The sequence below is a fragment of the Typha latifolia genome, chromosome 4 (assembly GCF_019914945.1).
Source record: "Typha latifolia isolate L0001 chromosome 4, TyphaL0001v2, whole genome shotgun sequence".
Lineage (NCBI taxonomy): Eukaryota > Viridiplantae > Streptophyta > Magnoliopsida > Poales > Typhaceae > Typha > Typha latifolia.
Genome location: NC_133089.1, coordinates 14216892 through 14236387, shown reverse-complemented (window position 1 = coordinate 14236387; position 19496 = coordinate 14216892). Strand labels below are relative to the sequence as shown.

The window sequence follows — 19496 nt, the reverse complement described above, 5'->3', positions numbered from 1 at the left end:
TAAGAATTATCGTTAGACAATGAGTCGATATAGCTAAGTTGCAGTAGCTACTATCAATTTTGTGCAGTCCAAACGCCCACCTACTGTTTTCACTGACTAGAGAGTAGAGAGTGATATGGGTGCTAAAGTGGACAATAAGATCATGTCTTGATCACAAAATATAAGAGAGAAGATGCTCTCAAACCACTCATTCTTCTATTTTTACTGCTGTCCTCTTTGCCTCTACGTAAAGGCCTAACCCATTTACATATATAGTATTCAATTTGAGTATACACAAATTATTGTAATAAAAGTAAGAGCCAGCAAAGGTTGAGTCCGTATACATTGGAGGTATCGTTTTGTTTGGTTGTAATAGGCACTTAAATATTTTGGATATTTTTGTGAGGCTGGTTCTGTGTGACATCCTCTTTGAGGTTCTGGTTGTCTGTGAATCTGATTGACTTTGTTAGGTTGAGGCCTGTAGAAATGTTTGGGAATTGGGGCTCATTGGATAATGAAACAGGTTGATGAAAAATTACATCACTTCGAAGAGGATTAACAAATGGACCATTAAATAAAGATAACAACAACAAAAATTAAGATCTCCAATTCTGATGAACACTGCAGATAAAAAGTAAGGGTAAAAAACGAGGAGGATTTCTTGTTCTATGCTTCGAAGCTGTGAAGATTAATGCAAAACGTATGCACCAACAAGAGCGACAACAAGAAGAAAGCAGGCAACGATTTCATCCACCTGTTTCCCTGCAATTCACAAACATACACAAAATTATTCCAAATTTCCATATCCTTATCTCTCGTTCTCTGGATAATTCACCATGGTCGGAATAGAGGCATACCTTTGCTCATTCTACGCCGCAATCGCGACGGCGGCACGGCCACCGCCGACTGCTCGCGAGCGACGATCTCCGGCATATACAGCATGGAGGCTGCCATGACCAGAGCGTGAATCCTCATAGCAGCCGCGGAAAAGAAGTTCGAGAGCTGCTTGGCCATGAGCACGGTGGTATGAATGAAATGGGAGATAATACAAGTTCGACTCCAATATATATATATATATATATATATACACACACACACACCTTTTAGGCCATGAGCCACATAGAAGTTCTGAGGGGAAGGCAGTCAAACTGTAGACTTTGACTGGGTTTGAATCCAACTTTGGTCGAACATATCGTGTCCGAATCTTATGACAAGGAGGGCGTTTAGGGGTGGCTAAGTGGGTTGGACCAAATCCGTGCAGTCTGCATTGGAGCGAGCCGCCTTCTCCAGAAGGAGAGAGGGTGGTAGGTTCCTTTACGGCTCTTGCGACGGAGATGGACGGCTACCTAAGTTTTAAAAAGGACGCGTGTTATAGTCCAAATTATAAATAGATTCGGACTTTCTTAGAAGCTACAAGTATTGTGCTGATGAAAAATTTAGTGACTATTCTAAAGAAGATAATGGATCACTCTGGAATTCTTGCTGATAAACTGGAACACCTGGAGATGAGAGAGAAATAGTGGAGCTCGAGCAGCGCCAACTCGGCTAAATTCGTAAAAGAGGGTCTTTTGGATAAGATTGAGAGAGTACGCCTTCATTTTATACCATCTAGAGAGCAACGGATGAAAGGCGTATAGCAAAGTGTCAAATGGAGTTGGACTATTATTAGAGAAAGCAAAGCATCCAAGTAGCATTTAAGAGGGTTCTGTAAACCTCCACTGATAAAAACAGTAGAATAAACTAATATGGCTGGCCATTGCAAGTTGCAGTAATCACTTGTCAGATTCTTAGCATCTGTGCATTCATTCAATATATCATAAATATTTCACAAATCCCACAACGCCAAATACAATATATGAACAGTTGTCAATCAACCTATTAACAGAATTCAACATCTCAACAACTAAGGGACTCAGTTTAGCTAACTTGATTTTCCACAATTGCAGTACTAGTGTTGATACTCAAACCCAGAAACAATGGGCATCAATAACTTCATCTGTAATATGATTGAGATTGACAACCTTATCCCCAATAGAAGACCGAAGTATGAAAAAGAAAAACATAGTTGATGCCTCTTTCTTTCGCATAAATCTTCACAAGTCATTCCTAGAAGAACATAAGCATGCTATCAGCAAAATCATTTGGAATATGCATGATAACATACGGAAAATCACATCAGCATGTAATTAGACTCGACCTTTTTGTCAATATTACTTGGGAAAAGATTATGCACTGCTTTCTCATATTATGTCTATAAGTGCAATCAATTAAGGAAAGTAAACTGTCAATTAAGCAAGTAAAATCACACGAATTTGCAATCAATTAAGGTTGTACTCAATTAAGGAAAAAATTATGAGTCATTTATCTTATTTTGCAATTTGGACCAACATCTAAGGTGGCCATCCAATGAGCCCAAAAACTGTGAAAGCCAGATGAAGATCGGATTGAATCCAAATCTCTGGTGCAACAAACCAAAAGTACTCCAGCAATATAAGATGCAAAACTCTTGGTACTGTAGCTCTATAGGACCATGGATATTGAACAACTCTCCTGCATTCCACAACACAAGCAAATTAATAACAAGTAAACAACTTATTTTATTAAAAAGGCAGCTACTGACATTTGTAGCATGGCAATAAAACATATTCATTTCTCAAAAGTATTACACAATCATCATGCTTATATTTAACACACAGACACAATTTCGTCCATCTTATATTGATCATCAATAATACAGACTGATTATGTATGTTTCCGGCCAACCCATGATACAGCAGAGATCTATTCCTCATATGTATGGCTAATCATACATCCCAAGCCATTGATCCTCTATGATATTTGATGCATTTTGAGCAGCCTCATCTCCATATGTGGCAAGGCAAGCCTGTTTCACACGTTAATTTACCATGTCCTCCATCCTCACCAGAGGGCGTGACTTAGTGTGATGGTTGAGGCTAATCCTGTGAGCCTTCACTAGCACCTGGAATACATCTTTCCAGAAGGGGTTAAGATTGCATACATCTTGCCGCATCAGACCTCACATTTATAGCCAGACACCATGAAACTTTACCACCAATCTACCTTTCCATGATTATATCATATTCATCAATCATCTATAATTCATATATGTCTGAAGTCTGAAACAATTCTAGGTCAATTTACAAAGGTAAGGATCTATATAAAAGAGAAAAAGAAAAGACAAAGACTATGATTAAGGGTAGATCAATCTCTCATTCAGACATGATGTTTGGTATCATTTCTCCAATATGAGTCTTCCATTATTGAGGCTCCAAAAATAAATTAACCTGAAACTAAAAGGACAGAAATAGCCCAAAATTTTGTCTGTATCTATCTAATCAGGATTTACATGGAGTGACCCATTTATCTTCTTAGTTTAATATTTCTTATGTTAATGCTCTGATGAATGGTTCCAACATGCTAGTAATACCAAGAGCAGATCACTCCCTACAACATTCCCTTGGGGGGAAAGAGAGAGTAGATAAAGAAGTTCAATAACTATATCAACATCTTCTCCATGTAAGAACAATGAAACACATTTACCGAATTAAAGTCTTACAATAGAATTTTCCATGTGCTTTTACTTTACCTCTAGCTACTTTAAGTTGAATCATGCAGTCTCTTGCTACTAGTAACATTTCTTCCACCTATTGCAACCATGTCGGGCCAATCTCAACTACCTCATCAGTTCCCCGTACTTGGATTGGGTGAAAATTAGAATCTTTAGTTAAAGATGCTTATTACATCGTTTTCTATAACCCAACAATCCCACTACTTCTCCTACATAAATTTGATCAAGCAAGTTAAGTTGCAAGGGAAAGCTAAATTATGCCACATAATTCTAATGACTTCATTCATTCATCTCCTCTGAGCGCTTCACATATTTAACAGATCAGAGTAAAACGAAATCGTGATAGCATCACAAGGAATAATAACAAAAGCAGGAGATCTCCTACCTCTTCACTCCAACACAATCTTGGCGCCGATCTCCTTCATCTTCTCCATAATCTTCTCCGCCTCCTCCTTAGCCACGCCCGTCTTGATCACCGTCGGCGCCTTCTCCACTAGCTCTTTCGCTTCCTTGAGCCCTAAATCCGTAAACGTCCTCACCTCCTTAATGATCTTGATCTTAGCAGCGGCGTCAAAGCTCTCCAGCTTTAGATCGAATGCTGTCTTCTCCTCTACCTTCTTCTCCTCCGCCGCTGCTGCTCCGCCCACGCCCGGTGCTCCGCCGGCAGCCATACCGGGGGTGAGAATAGCCATGACTGGTAACTGGTCGACGCCGAGGCGGAAGCGGAGGGCCTCAGTGAGGTCGGTGGCTTCGAGGAGGGTGAGTGAGGAGATCTCATCGACGAGGGCGGAGACGCGAGGGGAGGGGTTTGGATGTGGGGAGGCGAGGGTAGATAGGGGAAGACGAGGTTGGTTGGGAGAGCGGAGACGGTTAGGGTCTCCGATAGTGCGGCGGAGGAGCGAGGAGAGAGACTGCCTCATTAGGGTTAAGGTTAGGGTTCTGAGAGTTTAGGAAGGGGTAGAGGAGAAGCTGAGGTCAGTGGAAAGGGCGAGGAATGGTTTAGCTTTCGAGAGGAGAGAGATAAAGAAGTCGTCAGCGATACTAAAATCTTCGCCGATCGAGAAGTCCGGCACAACCAATAATCATATACCCCAACTAAAGACGTCGACGCTTTTATTCTCCTTCACCGTCTTTAGTGTGATATTTAGCTACGAAGTGACGTGGCCGTTGCAACAACGGCCACCCTCATCCTCTTAAATAAACAATAAAGCTCCATCTTCCAAAGAACAAAGGGGAGAGGTATCCGCCATGAGAGCCTTTTGCTTTAGCTCCATCTTTCCTCCCACAGTAAACCCTTCCACCTCTCTTCTCAAATCTCCACGCCACCTTAATCCCCTCTCTTGCCACCATCTCCCTTGGATTACTCTCTCCTTAACCCCATCGACGACCCGAACCCATCGAGTCGGAGTCCTCAAGGAGTCAGTAGAGCTCGATGCCGAAGGAAGCGGCGATGTTGGGGTCAATGGCTTATCCATGGAGACCAAGGAGGAAGATAGGGTTATAGACTCGCCCTCGCTTCCTAAGAGTTCTGGCCGAAGTAAGAAGCGAACCGAGGGTAGCGATAACAGCGCAGATAGGTTCAAGTTGCGTAACGGGAGGGAGGTCGGTGTTGCTAATTGCCTTCAAAATTTTCTTTTCTGGTTTTCCACTATTGGTTTTGGTTATTTTACTTGCCCAAAATTGTATGTTTGCTATTCTCCTAACCTAGTTTGGAGTCAGTTAAGCATTTTGTTCATAAAACTTTCTGAGCGCTGTTGATGTGTTCTCTATCAATCTTCATCTTGGAAGCTAGATTTTTAGTTGTATTTCTTCTCAAAGTCGTGAAAAGTTTAGAACTTGAATGGTTTTGGCACGAGCTTGAGGCTCTTTAGTAATAGAGGACTTTTGGTATTTCTGAAATCACTCGCTTGTCAATTTAATGATATCTAGATTATATTTTTAGTTACTATCGGCATGTTTGAGATGATCAAGCAGACACATTTTGTGGATTACTTGATTTTCCTGATATTTAACTGCCATTTATTGGGATAGATGAACAATGATTATTCCTTAGTGAAAAGAGAGGAAGGTCCAAATGTGGACCAATAGAATCTTTGTATTCCTACAATGCTAATATTTGTGTTTTTATGAGAATATTATTTTTTAAGTTTTATCACGTCGTATTTGTGAGAGTTGGTTGCATTTTGTCTTTGAGTTACTTATATCAGGGATTTTTATCTTCTTCTTGTCACCACTATGAGCATGCATGAGTTGAACTTTTTTGGTCATTCTGCTACCGCACGAGTTGGATGGAAAAGAATGAGTAGTTGCTGTTGTTGAGCAAAAGCAGAACCTACAATTGCAAATTTATAGTACCTTCTATATTCTCACTTAAATTAACAATAGTTCAGTGAATGTAATTAGATATCCCTGAATTCAAAAACTCGAACAGGGATTTGTTGATAAAATCTACACAATGAGACACTTTCATGAACTTCTTGAATTACTTTTATTTTTAAAAGTATCATTTTAAAATTATAGGTATTTGAAGAAAAAGCATACCTAGTTGGAGTGGAGTGTAAAGGTAGTGAAGGTGATAACTTTGGTATTGAAGAATCACTCAAGGAGCTGGCACAGTTGGCTGACACTGCTGGGCTTTTGGTTGTTGGTTCAACCTATCAAAAGTAAGTTCTATATGTTACTCATTATAAATATCTGTTATTGACTAGTCTAGTGCTTGCATTAAAACTTGTATGGCGCTTCCAGAAATCCAGATCAAGTGTTGTACATCAAGAACTTGGTTTCATCCATTTGTTAGAATTTTGGATAGTTACATCATGATAAAATGAGCTTGCACTGTCAGTCTGTAACTATTACAATTGAAACTGGCTTGTTGCCTTTAGCAGTTTAGCTTTAGGGTTCAGGGCATGTATTCAGTTGCCTTCTGTCAGGGATTTTATGGAAATTTAGGAAAACTAGTAAGTTATCTAAAAGGCTGATTATGCTTACTTATCCATGAATAAGATATATATTCGACCCCACTTATTCATGTTGATTCGGAGTTCTTAACTACAAATATAGATACTGTAACATGGAAGGCAACAGCCGCAGCATGCACTAAATATTAATTAGCTCTTTCTTAGTGAAAGAAAATGTATACAAATTATATTAGACAGGTGGCTGATTTAAAACAGATGGTGAATATTAGCTCTGCAACTGAATATGGTTAATTTTAGTCGAACTTCTTATAGGATTATTCATGTGATTGTCTGGTGTTTTATCACTATAGATAGAACTGTACTGTTGTATATTGATTAAAATTAAGGAACTCTTTTTGTAATTTTGTCTATTCTCTTTGTTTGGGTGGTATTCATTTTCATTGTGGAAATGTGATAAACTGATAGTGTCAAAGTGACTTTTCATTAGGCTTGCTGCTCGAAACCCTAGGACTTACATAGGCTCTGGCAAGGTAGCTGAAATCAAGACTGCAGTTCATGCACTTGATGTCGAGACTGTAATATTTGATGATGAGTTGTCGGCAGGGTAAGATTCATGACCAAAAAAAATTTTTCCTGAAAAAAAAAATTTGGATTGTGCTCTCAAGTGCATTGCAATCTGACTTACTTGCAACAAAGCAAGTAATCTTTCTTAGGTTAAATATATTTTATCCTCATTTACTTATGCTTTGTACCCTCTTGTATAATTTTTTTATACCAAATTAGTTCCTATACTTCTGACTATAGTGAGATAGTTAGATTTTCCATCTGAGATGACATAGCTCTATCAAAATTACTGAAATGCCCATTTATATTTATTAGACAAACTAATTAGTGAGAAAGGTAATTTGGATATTTTGATCATTTTATTTTATTTGTTATATTTGATATAAAGAGGCATTTTAGTAATTTAAGCAGATTTTGTTGAGTTGGATGAAAAATCTAATTATATCACTTTAGTTAGAAGTACAAGGATTGATTTGATATAAAAGATTGTATATTGGAGTAAAGTGATTTAGGCATAAGTATAAGGAGGTAAAATGTATTTAACTATTTTTTCTTTCTTGCTATTATTGTCACCTATGAGATAATTTGATATATACAGGTAACCTGTTCTACTATTTAAGCAGAACTTCTCTAATAAATTTATAATGACCTCTTGTGCAGCCTTTGAGTTCTTTATGGGTGTCTTTCTCATGAATTCTGATATTCAAATAAATCATTGAATCTAAATGCTAAAATCTGTTAAGATGAATAAAAGTTCTGGATAAAATAAGAGAGTTTGCATGACAATGATGTCAGATTGATTGATGATTGACAATTAAAACTTGTCACGCATCACTGTGGCATGGGTTGAAGTCGATTGAATATATAGACTCTCAGATGACATAGGGCAAGCCGGAGATCATGATGGAGTTATTGGAATCATGAAAACTGCTATATATAATGGTTATAAATGTTATTATACTAAACCTTCGTTGAAAAGGACAAACATGGAAGCTCCTAACAGACAAACATAATTGCTGGTGATCTACTTTGAGCATTAAATGAAAAATGCAGGATTCAAAGTTGCAAACCATAATAAATGCAAAACGTTGGTTGTGAAATAAAATATTCTCTTCTTGTTTAACCTATCTGTATGTTTACAATGTTAACAGGAAGTTGCAAATTGCAATTTATGTATTCCCTTCAATAAAACACACCAGACTATTTTTCATTTACACATACATGTTTGTAATGCTTGAACTAGTAGTTGGGGCTTCTAGAACTAAATACCAGTTCTGTCCTGGTCACATTTGGAATATGGTTTTTAGACAGCTGCGTAACTTGGAGAAGGCATTTGGTGGAGGTGTTCGGGTATGTGACCGGACTGCTCTCATTCTGGATATCTTCAATCAAAGGGCCGCGACACATGAAGCAGCTTTACAGGCAACTCCTTGCTTTTTATAGCTTGACTTTTCTATCAAATTTCAAGTGAAATTGAGAATTCAACTCATGCTATGAAAATAGGAGATTAATTCCAAATCTGAATATTTAATAACCATATTTTCCTTGTAGGTGTCTTTGGCACAAATGGAATACCAACTTCCGAGGCTTACGAAAATGTGGAGTCACCTTGAACGTCAGGCAGGAGGCAAGGTCAAGGGAATGGGTGAGAAACAAATTGAAGTGGATAAGCGTATCTTACGTACTCAAGTAAGTCGTTGACCTTTCATACTCAAAACTTTTTAATTTTTAATGTGCTCTCTAGACTATATGATTATTTGCAACTTTGATATGTGGAGGATGTAAGAGTTGGTTTGTTTGTGTTTTATATTCCTTCAGCTACATGCTTTCATGTTTGGCTGTGGGAAGTGGGAACTTTCAAACATGGATACTTTTTTACTATACACAAACCAACAAAAGACTAGCATTAACTAGGTGAAGACTGAAGAATACTGGTAAATTCAAAGCAGAGATAAAAAAAAGAAGAAGGGTGATAAGGATGTCATGAAACATCACCAAGATGATTAATAGTTACTGTAGAGGGCATGGGAAGAAACAGACAAGAGGCACTCCCATTAGTTGCACATTATTTTTAGACATCTTGTGGTTTTTTTTTCCCATTCTAGAGGAAACAAAAAAGGAAAATTGTATTTTTGGTAAGCATCAATGAGTTTATGTTATTGTTATTTCCAGCAAGCCTGAACTGTCACATATTGAGTTGGAAGACTGTGCCATAATCCAATTGCAGAGAATCATTTTGAGGACACCAAGGCCCTATGACTCATCTTTAACAAATCAGATCCTCTGGATATTGTAATGAATGTGTAGTTCACTCCTTGGAGTCCATCTAAGAATCCTTAACATTTCAGCCTTTGAACTGATAAGCATCACATTTAGTTGAGCTTTTGGATTTACGTATCTTTATCTATTCCATGAGAATGGGAGAAAAGAAGAACAACTTTCAGGCTATCAGTTATTCTCCTCAGATGCACCCATTTGCATGCCAAATGTCGGAAGTTTTACTGTGCTATAGCTTTTCAATTTACTGAAGTTCTAATTGCACCATACATTTGGACCTTTCTTCCATTTTTTGAACTTTAAGCATCCTTGACAGATAAGTGCTTTGAGAAAAGAATTGGAATCTGTCCGGAAACATCGGAAGCAGTACCGCAACCGTCGCCTATCAGTTCCTGTTCCTGTTGTGTCTCTGGTGTGACAATAGAAACTGAATAGTTTTGAGAAGTTCCATTATGTAACATAATTTCTTCATTGTAAATTACTAAATTAAATCGGTATATTCAGGTGGGATATACAAATGCTGGAAAAAGTACACTGTTGAATCGCTTGACTGGAGCTAATGTTCTTGCAGAGGATCAATTATTTGCAACACTAGATCCCACAACAAGGAGGGTCCAGGTATATTTTAGTGATACTTTGTTAAATATCTCAATCTCTGATCCCTTCTTGAAAGCTCGGTATCTAGAGTGGTTTTATGATAACGAATACCTCACATTTAATGACAATAGCAACAAACATATATCTGAAAGCACAATTTATACTATGTTGGTTTTAATGTTTTACTATTATACTTTTATTAATCTTAACTGGATTTTATATTACCAAAGCAATTAACAACAAACATTATGCTGTGATAATTCTGTCTGGTTTGACAATGTATTATCACTTACCTTGTCAACATCCTAAATATTCCCTCTTCTTCTTTTTTTAATTCTATTGGCATTTGTTTTCACTGCTTGAATAATGATGTAAGCGTAAAAGAATAGTAACATTTCTTAATTTCTTCTACCTGCTTTTTGTCGGCTGTGGTGATGATGTAAATAGCTTTCTGCTGGTGGTTGGCTTCACTTCTGTACATGGCAACACTTGTATAAAGCACTTCTGGCACTGAACATCATGTCCTTTGGCTGTTAATTAGTACATTCACTTTTTCACTCCTTAAACTGTTCTAATGAGTCATTCAATCCCCAAGTAATTCTGTCCTGGTTTCACCCCACTTCTCCACCTTTCTCTTAATGGACGTCAAGTTTTCTAAATGCATATTTGCACAGTTTTATTTTCCAACTAGAAATTTTGGTTTTCTTCAGGTTGAATAGGACACTTGTCTAATCTGACTTGCTTTCAAATGTGCTTCGCAGATGAAAAATGGGAACGAGTTCCTTCTTACTGATACTGTAGGATTCATTCAGAAGCTACCCACTACACTCGTATGTTATTTTACTCAAATATATTCTTCTACTTGAAACTTTCTTTGTTATATCTAGGTTTGAGAATGAACACTGAAAATCAAATATTGACAAGTTTAAAGAATATAGAAAATTCTACAAAATTTAAAAGGTATTGATTTGGAAATTTTAAAATGCTTGAGGCTGCAATACAAGCTAGATATAGATGGATTGATGAAATATTTGGCAAGAACCAAAACTGACAATATTGGCAAGTCAACAAGATAAATACTTCATCCATGAAATGTGACACTACTATATAGATATCACAATTCTCAATATCTTTGTCTCCTTTTTTCAGTGCTGAGCTGTTACTGGTAATTGTGTGATCTTATTTTCCCCTCAAATCCTGTATCATGTAATATGAAGGTTCATGTTCTCGTTGAACTATCAAAAAGTTCTCTTTCAGGTTGCTGCATTTAGAGCCACACTAGAGGAAATATCAGAGTCGTCACTATTGGTTCATGTTGTGGATATCAGGTATAAATTTGAGATGGTAGATTCAAGACAATCATTACTTGTGCTTATTGGATTTAATAATCTGCATATGACATCCTACTAATTAAGTTTATACTTTACATTGTCAACTCCAGCCATCCGCTGGCTCAGCAACAGATTGATGCTGTTGATAAAGTTCTAGAAGAATTGGATGTGGAATCAATTCCAAAGTTGGTTGTATGGAATAAGGTAGAACTCTAGAAGTAATACAAAACCTATAATTCTGGTATTTTAGTAATGCCCTGATACATATTGACAGATTGTTACGGCAAACTGGTAGCACATTTATCTAAAGGACATTATGTGAAGCTTCATAAAATAATAACCATCTATGAGCCATTGATGCGGATACTTGGATATGAGTAGATAGGAATACACCAAGTTACAGGACACAATATGGTGGGATACAATAAGTGTACGAACATACAAACTCGTGTTGTTTCATAAAGTGCAGATTAATGTTGCAACAATCTGGCTTCTTTATTGAAAAGGGAGCACATAGCAAAAAATCTACAACCCTGATGTTCTCCTGAATCGTGTTACTCTATAAAATTTAGCAGTTGGCATCCATCAATTCAACTGACAACAAGATATTTACACTGAAAAGTTGACCACCTATCATATCAATCTATAACACATCAACCTTTATCCTGTAAAGAAATAGAGAGAAGATTGCCTTCAATTCAGTCTAACCTTTTTGAAGGAGTTACTGTACTTGATACTTCCTTTACTAGTAAAAAATTAATGAAATGAACCTCCACCTGTGAACAAAGACCTCTCCTGAAATTTCTTATTATTTGAGCAATTGTATGTGATTAGTGTTTGTATCCAATAGGAATTCACTATTAAAAGGCTGGAGTATCCATAGTCCCAAGATACTCATATTTTAAATGGACATACAATATCATGATGTGTCCTGCAAAAGGAAGTTGTGACTCTGGAGCTTTTCCTTCCAACTTTGTGGTACTGAGAAAGGGAAAAAAAGCAAGTAGTCACCTCTATAACCCTTCTGAAGATGGTTTCTTCAGATGCCAAGCTGATGAATTCCTATGATTAAGTATTAAAGAGAAACCCTTTTATATTGGGGAGCTTTATATCAAAGTCTTTATGTGGAGAATCTGTCAGCAGTATGTGATTTCTCTGTACATGTCATTTATGGTAATAGTGGATGGGATCTTGAGGATGATAGAGGGTTAAACAAGGCCACAAGTGTACTTTTGCAATGATTTAGTCTAGCCTTGCTGTGATCCTTTACCTTTTAAAGTGTCCTGTGCAGTATTGAAGTCAATTGCTTGTGATGATATGCATGTGATGACACGCTAAGCTGTTTGTCTTTCAAGTTATCCTTAAATAGTACACTCAACATGCTAGCTAAATGTCATGGATTGTAATGAAAATTCAAAGGTTATGATTGCCTTAAAAAACATATATGACTATAACTATGCTATGTTTACTGTAGGTTGACAAGACTGATGATCCTCTTAGAGTAAAAGATAAAGCAGAACAACAAGGCGTAATATGCATATCAGCCATGACTGGTGATGGTCTAGAACAATTCTGCAACACGGTTCAAGCTAAATTGAAGGTATTAGATGCTCTGCCATATGCTTAGTTTTCTAAGATTTGTGGACGTGTGGTTTAGCTGTATATCCTCAGTGTGTTGTGAATTGTGATAAATTCATAACTGCTAGATTACCTTCAAATGCTTTAAGCAGGATTCATTGGTACCAATTGAAGCTTTTGTTCCATATGACAAAGGGGAGCTACTCAATAACATACATCAGGTTGGGGTGGTAGAAGAAACTGTGAGTATCATGCTTGAACCTTCAAATATTTTCATTTGGATGAAGCAATTTGAACAGCTTATAGGCACTAGACTGAAGCGCTGATGCTTTATCACATTAGTGGTGCCCTTATCAGATAATTGTCTGATATAATACTAGTTGGATACTGCATCTATCCACATAGACTTCTTTCACATAGTCACTGTTTAATATTGGAATAAGGCATGGATAAGACTAAGATATGTAGGAAAATGTGAAAACTTTCTTTATTACTTCGGTGAGAGAATCTACGAGATTCACGAATAATGAGGGATGGATCCAGGTCATGACAATTTTTGTTGGTTTACACCTGCCCATATGGCTTCACCTTGTCAGCTAATGCTTGCCGTATACCTGCAAGTTGTTCATGTCATAATTCCATTACAACAGCTGCTTTTGTTTGGTCCTCACTCCCATCTGTATTTATTGTATTAGTTTTTGTCTCTGATTATTCCTTACTTGCATTTTGTATACGCGACATTTTTCTAATTTAGTTTCTTGAGAAGCAATGATGTGCTAGAGGGTTTTCTTGTTATTTTCCTTTCTTTAGTTCAGATTAGTACTGTGTATCTGAAGAAATACTTTGCATATGTTGATATTGTATGTTTTCATAACCTTTTGAAGGATTACATGGAGAATGGTACTTTAATCAGAGCACATGTACCCCTTCCTCTTGCAAGATTGCTCACTCCATTGAGGCAACACGTGGCTGCCGTTCATTAGTCCTACACTCTGCTTGTCAGGGCTGTAAATTTTGCTTTTCTATGCTATCGGATTGGCTAATTTGTACAGTTTTAGTCTGCTTGTGAGTTTTTGTCACAGGATACTCACTCTAATGTACATATCCATAACTATATCAGCAAGCATTTTAGATGTACCTTACCCAATGCAACTGTTGATGTTCTTATTCTGTTGATTGTAGAGAGAGAGAGAGAGAGAGAGGCACTATTTTCAACTGTGATTTACTATCTAGAATATTTAATTAAATGGTATCGTTTATCTAAAAATTCTTCGCGATGATCTCTACAGTTGGGAAGAATTGTGCTATTCTGGAGACTTAGTCGCAGAAGCACATCAATCTGCCCATGCAGATCAGATGTTCGAAAGTATGCCTTATTAGTTGCAAGATCTTGTTTGGAACACCAGTTCGCGAAGCCTTCTTCAAATAATAATCACACAAAATTGTATCTTTCTATCTAATATCTTTGCAACATTCTACATTTACTCGTACATCCAATCTTACACTGCATTGTATCTGAAGCTAGTATCCTTTCTGTAAACAGCATCCAAGGACAGAGTTACTGACTGTAGTCAGATACAACTTTAAATCAAAGGTAACCAGCATGAGACTTAGATTTTACCAACAACAAAAAAAGATCTCAAAGGGGCTTATGGAGGAGGGTTAACAAGTAGTGCAAACAACACGTCAGTGTGAAAATTATAGGAATAACCTAATCGAAGTTAATATCACTTTCTATTGAATGCTTTAACTGCTATGAATTCAAGATACCGGGAAAGGATAAGCTTCACGTCATTCTAGCATCAGAATGCAGAACAGAACAGCAGAGTCAAAACCCATCAGTTAGGTGCATCTTCCAAAAACAACTTTGCATATGCACCGTGATTGCTTCTTCTGAATTAGATGAAGATCACCAGGACACGTGGCTTAGCTTCATTCCACTAAGGAGTTATGCCAATGTGATTGCTTCAAGTCCTGGTTGTAACAGAAGTTGATGAACCATTTTTGTGAAATATGCTCAAGCTTGTACGCACAAGCACCTCTCCGAACAGTGATGCCCTTGTTGATCTTGTAATATTAACTTCCACGTAGTCTCCAACCTCTGGTTTTTGTAATCCATCAGCTTCAAATGAGTGAGGCACAGGGGCATTAAGAAAAGAGACTCTGTGACCCCTATCGCTTTTTCCAATCAACTCAGTCTCAGGAGCTCTTTTATTGGGTCCCTCAACTAAAACAAGTTGGACTGTACCAACCTGAGAGTCATAACGTTGCCCTGTGCTATCACGGAACACATCAATGAGTTCAGTCAGCCTCCTCTGCTTGACACTTTCAGGGACATCATCGGCATAATTCCTGTGAGCATGAGTTCTTTCCCTCATGCTGTAGGCAAACATATATGCCATATCGTAACCAACAGCCCTTACAAGGCTCAGAGTATCCGCATGTTCCTCCTCTGTTTCTCCACAAAAGCCTGCCAAATTAACAGAAAAGTTAATTATTTGACAGAATTGATTACACAAAGAAAAATGTAGAATGTATGTATAAAGTATAAATGCACATCCATCAAAAACATAAAAAAACACTAACTAGTACGATGTTAAATTTAAAGAGTTAGCCATTCTGAAAAAGTAATCAGATTAAAGGTTAATGAGTCTTACCACATATAAAATCACTGCTTATCCCTACATCTGGAACTATATCTCGTATTTTCTGCACAAGGTCCAGGTATGCTTCTCGAGTATAACCTCTTCTCATTCTCTCCAGCACTGTAGTACTTCCTGTTTGAGCTGGCAAATGAACACTATTGCAAATATTATACCTATCTCGCATTAGATATAGTAGATCATCTGGGAAATCCTTTGGATGTGGAGAAGTAAATCTGAACCGCATCTCAGGAAATTCTGTGGATAGTCGCTCCAAAAGATCGGAAAATCGCAATCCCATATTCTTAACTTTGCACATGCTCGAAAATCCTTCACTAAGCCTCCAATTTGAACCTGGCTCCAAATCCTCAACCTCTGAAGCGTCATTATAACTGTTCACGTTCTGCCCAAGAAGCATTACTTCCTTCACACCTTCTTTCCATAGCTCACCAACTTCTCTTACAATAGAAGACACAGGGCGAGATCTCTCTCTGCCTCTAGTGAAGGGAACAATACAAAATGAGCACATATTATTGCATCCCCTCATGATCGAGACAAATGCTGTTACCGAATTGCTTGAGATTCTAACTGGGCTAATATCAGCATAGGTTTCTTCAAGAGACAGAAGAGTATTGATTCCCTTCTGCCCATAGTCAACCTCTTGTAACAAACGAGGCAGATCCCTGTAGGCATCAGGTCCACAGACAACATCTACCATCTTATCTGCATCAAGTATTTTGTCTTTTAACCTCTCAGCCATGCATCCCAGAACGACAATCTTCGGGGGATGCAAAGACTGTGACCTTCCAACAGACACATTACTCTTCCATTCCCTTTTCAGAAACCAGAAGTAGTTGAGTCTTTGCCAAACTTTTTGTTCAGCATTATCACGGATGGCACAGGTGTTGATAAAGATGACCTCTGCACTTTCAGGATCCCCAACTATTTCTCCATATCCATCATTTTTCATGATAGAAAGCACAATCTCCATGTCATTTATATTCATTTGGCATCCATATGTCTCATGGTATATGCGGCCTTTGCTGATACTTTCGGAAGCTGATGGTAGTCTGAATAGAGCATAAACATAAGGCAAAGTAAAATCGTTGTTTTAAGATTTTATATAACCAATTCAACATGTTCTATCAAATTAAAACAAGGAGAGAGTCAGAAAAAATAGAGATAGGAAGTCATAAATCTGATGGATAGAAAAAAAAAATAGTCAATCGTTTAGAATTCATGATACGAAGTGTCAGTCAACCATATATAAAGTAAAGAAGGTAATAACTTCTGGAGCCACTTTAAAACTTCAGTTAACCAGTTCAATAAACTGATCAATAGGTCCTATAATCTGGATCTCGCAATCACTACTGAGTTTATTTAATGCATGACATAAGATTGAGGACTACCATAACACCGAATGTAGCATCATAGTTAGTTGCAAGTTTGAGAGATGAGCCCATTTCAAGATTTTGGTTACCTATGCCAACAATAGATATTATGGACTCTCTTTTTTCCGTAGAAACTTCCAAGCACTTATCCATCAAATCGTAAACAAATTCCGAGAACAACACACAGTCTTCTACTTATATACTTAAATAGACCCAGAGATGGATTCACATCAAAGAACTCAACTTTATGCTCAATTAGCCAAAAGAATAAGAAGAAAAGAGCTTGCTCTTGTTGCTTTCCGCATCCACCAAGCTGCGCTGGGGGTTCTCTAACTAAACTATTATATAATCACAAATTCCCCTACAGCTAACACAGTATCCATATAAACATTACTTCGCTCTTGTCCATCAATCTTGCCCCATAACTCCATAAGATAAATTCCCCAAAACACCCCATAATTCACATCAAAATACATCAAATTTACCCTCAATTATTCAACGCACGATCTACTAGTGCAAGCAGAAGAGCTTACTCTTGCAGGGCTTCGGCGGACACCGCGGCGGCGGAGCAAAGAAGACGGCGATGTGGGCTCACATAAGCATTCCTCTTGGAAGAGAACTCAATGGAGGTGGAAACAGGAGAGCGGGCAACAGAAAAGCACCTGAGAAGGGGATTTAGAGTAGGAGAAGAAAGAGAAGAAGAGGTGGGTCGAAGAGACTGGGGTTTGGAGATGGAAGAAGAGGTGGGTCTGGAGAAGACGAGAGAGAGGCGTCCGCATCGGTGGAGTGAAAGATTTATGCGGATGGAGGAGGAGGGTTGGGCGAAGAGAGAGGGAAGAGGAGATAGAGAAGCCATGGCCGTCGAGAGAGCAAAAGAGGAAGCGTCAGGGCTCACTAAATATATCTAATGGTATCAAAATCGGAGTCTTGTCGGATCTAATCAGGATCCGAATTTGCTCTAGTTATCGGACTGAGGAAGGCCAAGATCCGACTTAATAACAGGTGGGGATTTGAATCAATTCGAGAAAGGTACTAAAACCTTCAATAGTATGAAGATTTCTTCAATTGAGGTCATTTGTGAGATTTATTAGTGACAAAAAGATATAAAGATTTAAGCTAGTATTTTTAATCATCGTAGATCTGTACACTAAATATTGTACTTAGATAAGTGAGTTATAAACTTATTTATTAGAGTAAATGACTTTTAGTTATGAGTGAAAACGGATAAGATAGTGATAAAATTATATATGTATTCATTTTTTTCTTCGAATAAGAATAGTGGTCGGATAGTAAATTAAATTAGGGTGAGTAAAACAACCGGTATGAATGGGATATTAAATATATCCGTATTGATTTTCTAAATATATAAGAATTTATAATATAATTATTAAAATTTATAGACAATTAGTATATATAAAACAAGAATTAATTAAGGATCCCAGACTTTTAATGGTGGAGAGGAGGAGAGAGAGAGAGGAATAATCTTTTGGACAAAGGTGGGATAGGTGGATTGAAGAGGATGAATGCTAGGGATGAGATTTCTGAGATTCATAATATCATGTTTCTAGTATCTTTTTTAATTATTTATTAGGTAAATTATAAATTACCTCAACTAGTTATATTTAAAATTAAACTACATTGATCAACTTTCATTTATATCATTTTAACCCATATGGTCTTATACTAATGCGAGACTGTTATATTTTTTATGTAAACTTAAGCATCATAAATTACAAAAATATACTTTGAGAGATATTTTCATTAAAATAGACATCAAAATATTAGAATTGTCCTCTCCTCCCACTAAATTTATTGACCACATCCCATTTTTCAAAATTACAACAAACTACAAGAAAATCTATTATATATATATATATATATATATATATAGAGAGAGAGAGAGAGAGAGAGAGAGAGAGAGAGAGAGAGAGAGAGAGAGAGAAGAGAAGTGGGCTAGGTCCTGTTAGATTTATTGATCAAAACCATACAAAAAGAAACTCTCCTATCTTAAAATTATAAGTCTCAAATCTTAATTATCATCTCTCTGTCACCATATACCTCCATTTAAATATATAATCATAAATGAAATATTTCACCATAAACTCCCTTTAAATATTTCATTTTTGTTCAAGCAATAGAATAATTAATATCATAGGAGCATTATGGTAGTTTGATGATTTTAATTAATAGTCGGTTAGTTTTTACATTAGTTTAGAGTCTAGAATATATAGAGGTAAAGTAATACAAATAAAACTTAAAAAATTAATTTGAGTCATAGCCATTTAGTGGTGATTTATAATTTACCCTTATTTGTACACCAAAATGACCATGAGGTGAGAACAACAGTGAGAATTTTTATTGTGCATAAACTAATATCCTAAGAAAATTCTAATATTTGGTAAAGAGAAGACAAATTCCGCTTAAATTTAACAAATTTAGGAAAAGAGAAAAAAAATATTGTCCGATAGTACTTTAGCACATCACTTTGACCGTGTAAGTAGTACAGAGAGAAGTGCAATAATTTGTCTATACCACTAAAACATAGGCGAAAGAAAGGGGGAGAGGTATGATCATAGTTAATCAAGAGTAAAAACTTGAAAGAGAAGGGTTAAAGAATAACGTGCAATCCA

At 37.0% G+C, this 19496-nt stretch overlaps 3 protein-coding genes and 1 long non-coding RNA gene across 8 annotated transcripts; 1 reads left to right on the top strand and 3 right to left on the bottom strand.

Annotated features, from left to right (window-relative positions):
• Window positions 1–468: 468 nt before the first annotated feature.
• On the bottom strand, window positions 469–1106 carry LOC140787291 (uncharacterized). Its single transcript, XR_012108792.1, has 2 exons — window positions 837–1106; window positions 469–741 (listed from the first exon to the last, which is right to left on the bottom strand). It is a non-coding gene; the product is annotated as an uncharacterized lncRNA (long non-coding RNA).
• Window positions 1107–1742: 636 nt separating this feature from the next.
• Window positions 1743–4488, bottom strand: LOC140785850 (uncharacterized). Of its 4 annotated transcripts, none has more exons than XM_073133916.1 (2): window positions 3954–4488; window positions 1743–2085 (listed from the first exon to the last, which is right to left on the bottom strand). In XM_073133916.1, the coding sequence occupies exon 1, from the start codon at window positions 4486–4488 to the stop codon at window positions 3958–3960; it is 531 nt and encodes a 176-aa protein (XP_072990017.1). In that variant the 3' UTR covers window positions 1743–2085; window positions 3954–3957. The 4 variants fall into 4 exon arrangements, with proteins under 4 accessions (XP_072990017.1, XP_072990014.1, XP_072990016.1 ...); XM_073133913.1 differs by lacking the exon at window positions 1743–2085 and adding an exon at window positions 2291–2529; XM_073133915.1 differs by lacking the exon at window positions 1743–2085 and adding an exon at window positions 2553–3056.
• A 229-nt stretch (window positions 4489–4717) lies between these two features.
• Window positions 4718–13985, top strand: LOC140785848 (uncharacterized). Of its 2 annotated transcripts, XM_073133911.1 has the most exons (13): window positions 4718–5170; window positions 6089–6231; window positions 6974–7090; window positions 8358–8472; window positions 8602–8739; window positions 9644–9739; window positions 9832–9945; window positions 10686–10754; window positions 11182–11252; window positions 11366–11459; window positions 12730–12855; window positions 12986–13075; window positions 13718–13985. In XM_073133911.1, the coding sequence occupies exons 1-13, from the start codon at window positions 4817–4819 to the stop codon at window positions 13814–13816; spliced, it is 1626 nt and encodes a 541-aa protein (XP_072990012.1). In that variant the 5' UTR covers window positions 4718–4816; the 3' UTR covers window positions 13817–13985. The 2 variants fall into 2 exon arrangements, with proteins under 2 accessions (XP_072990012.1, XP_072990013.1); XM_073133912.1 differs by lacking the exon at window positions 6974–7090 and having other exon boundaries at window positions 4728–5170.
• Window positions 13986–14342: 357 nt separating this feature from the next.
• Window positions 14343–17758, bottom strand: LOC140785847 (CDK5RAP1-like protein). Its single transcript, XM_073133910.1, has 3 exons — window positions 17400–17758; window positions 15491–16545; window positions 14343–15303 (listed from the first exon to the last, which is right to left on the bottom strand). Exons 1-3 carry the CDS (start codon window positions 17720–17722, stop codon window positions 14801–14803), a joined length of 1881 nt encoding a protein of 626 aa, XP_072990011.1. The 5' UTR covers window positions 17723–17758; the 3' UTR covers window positions 14343–14800.
• Between the last annotated feature and the right edge of the window lie 1738 nt (window positions 17759–19496).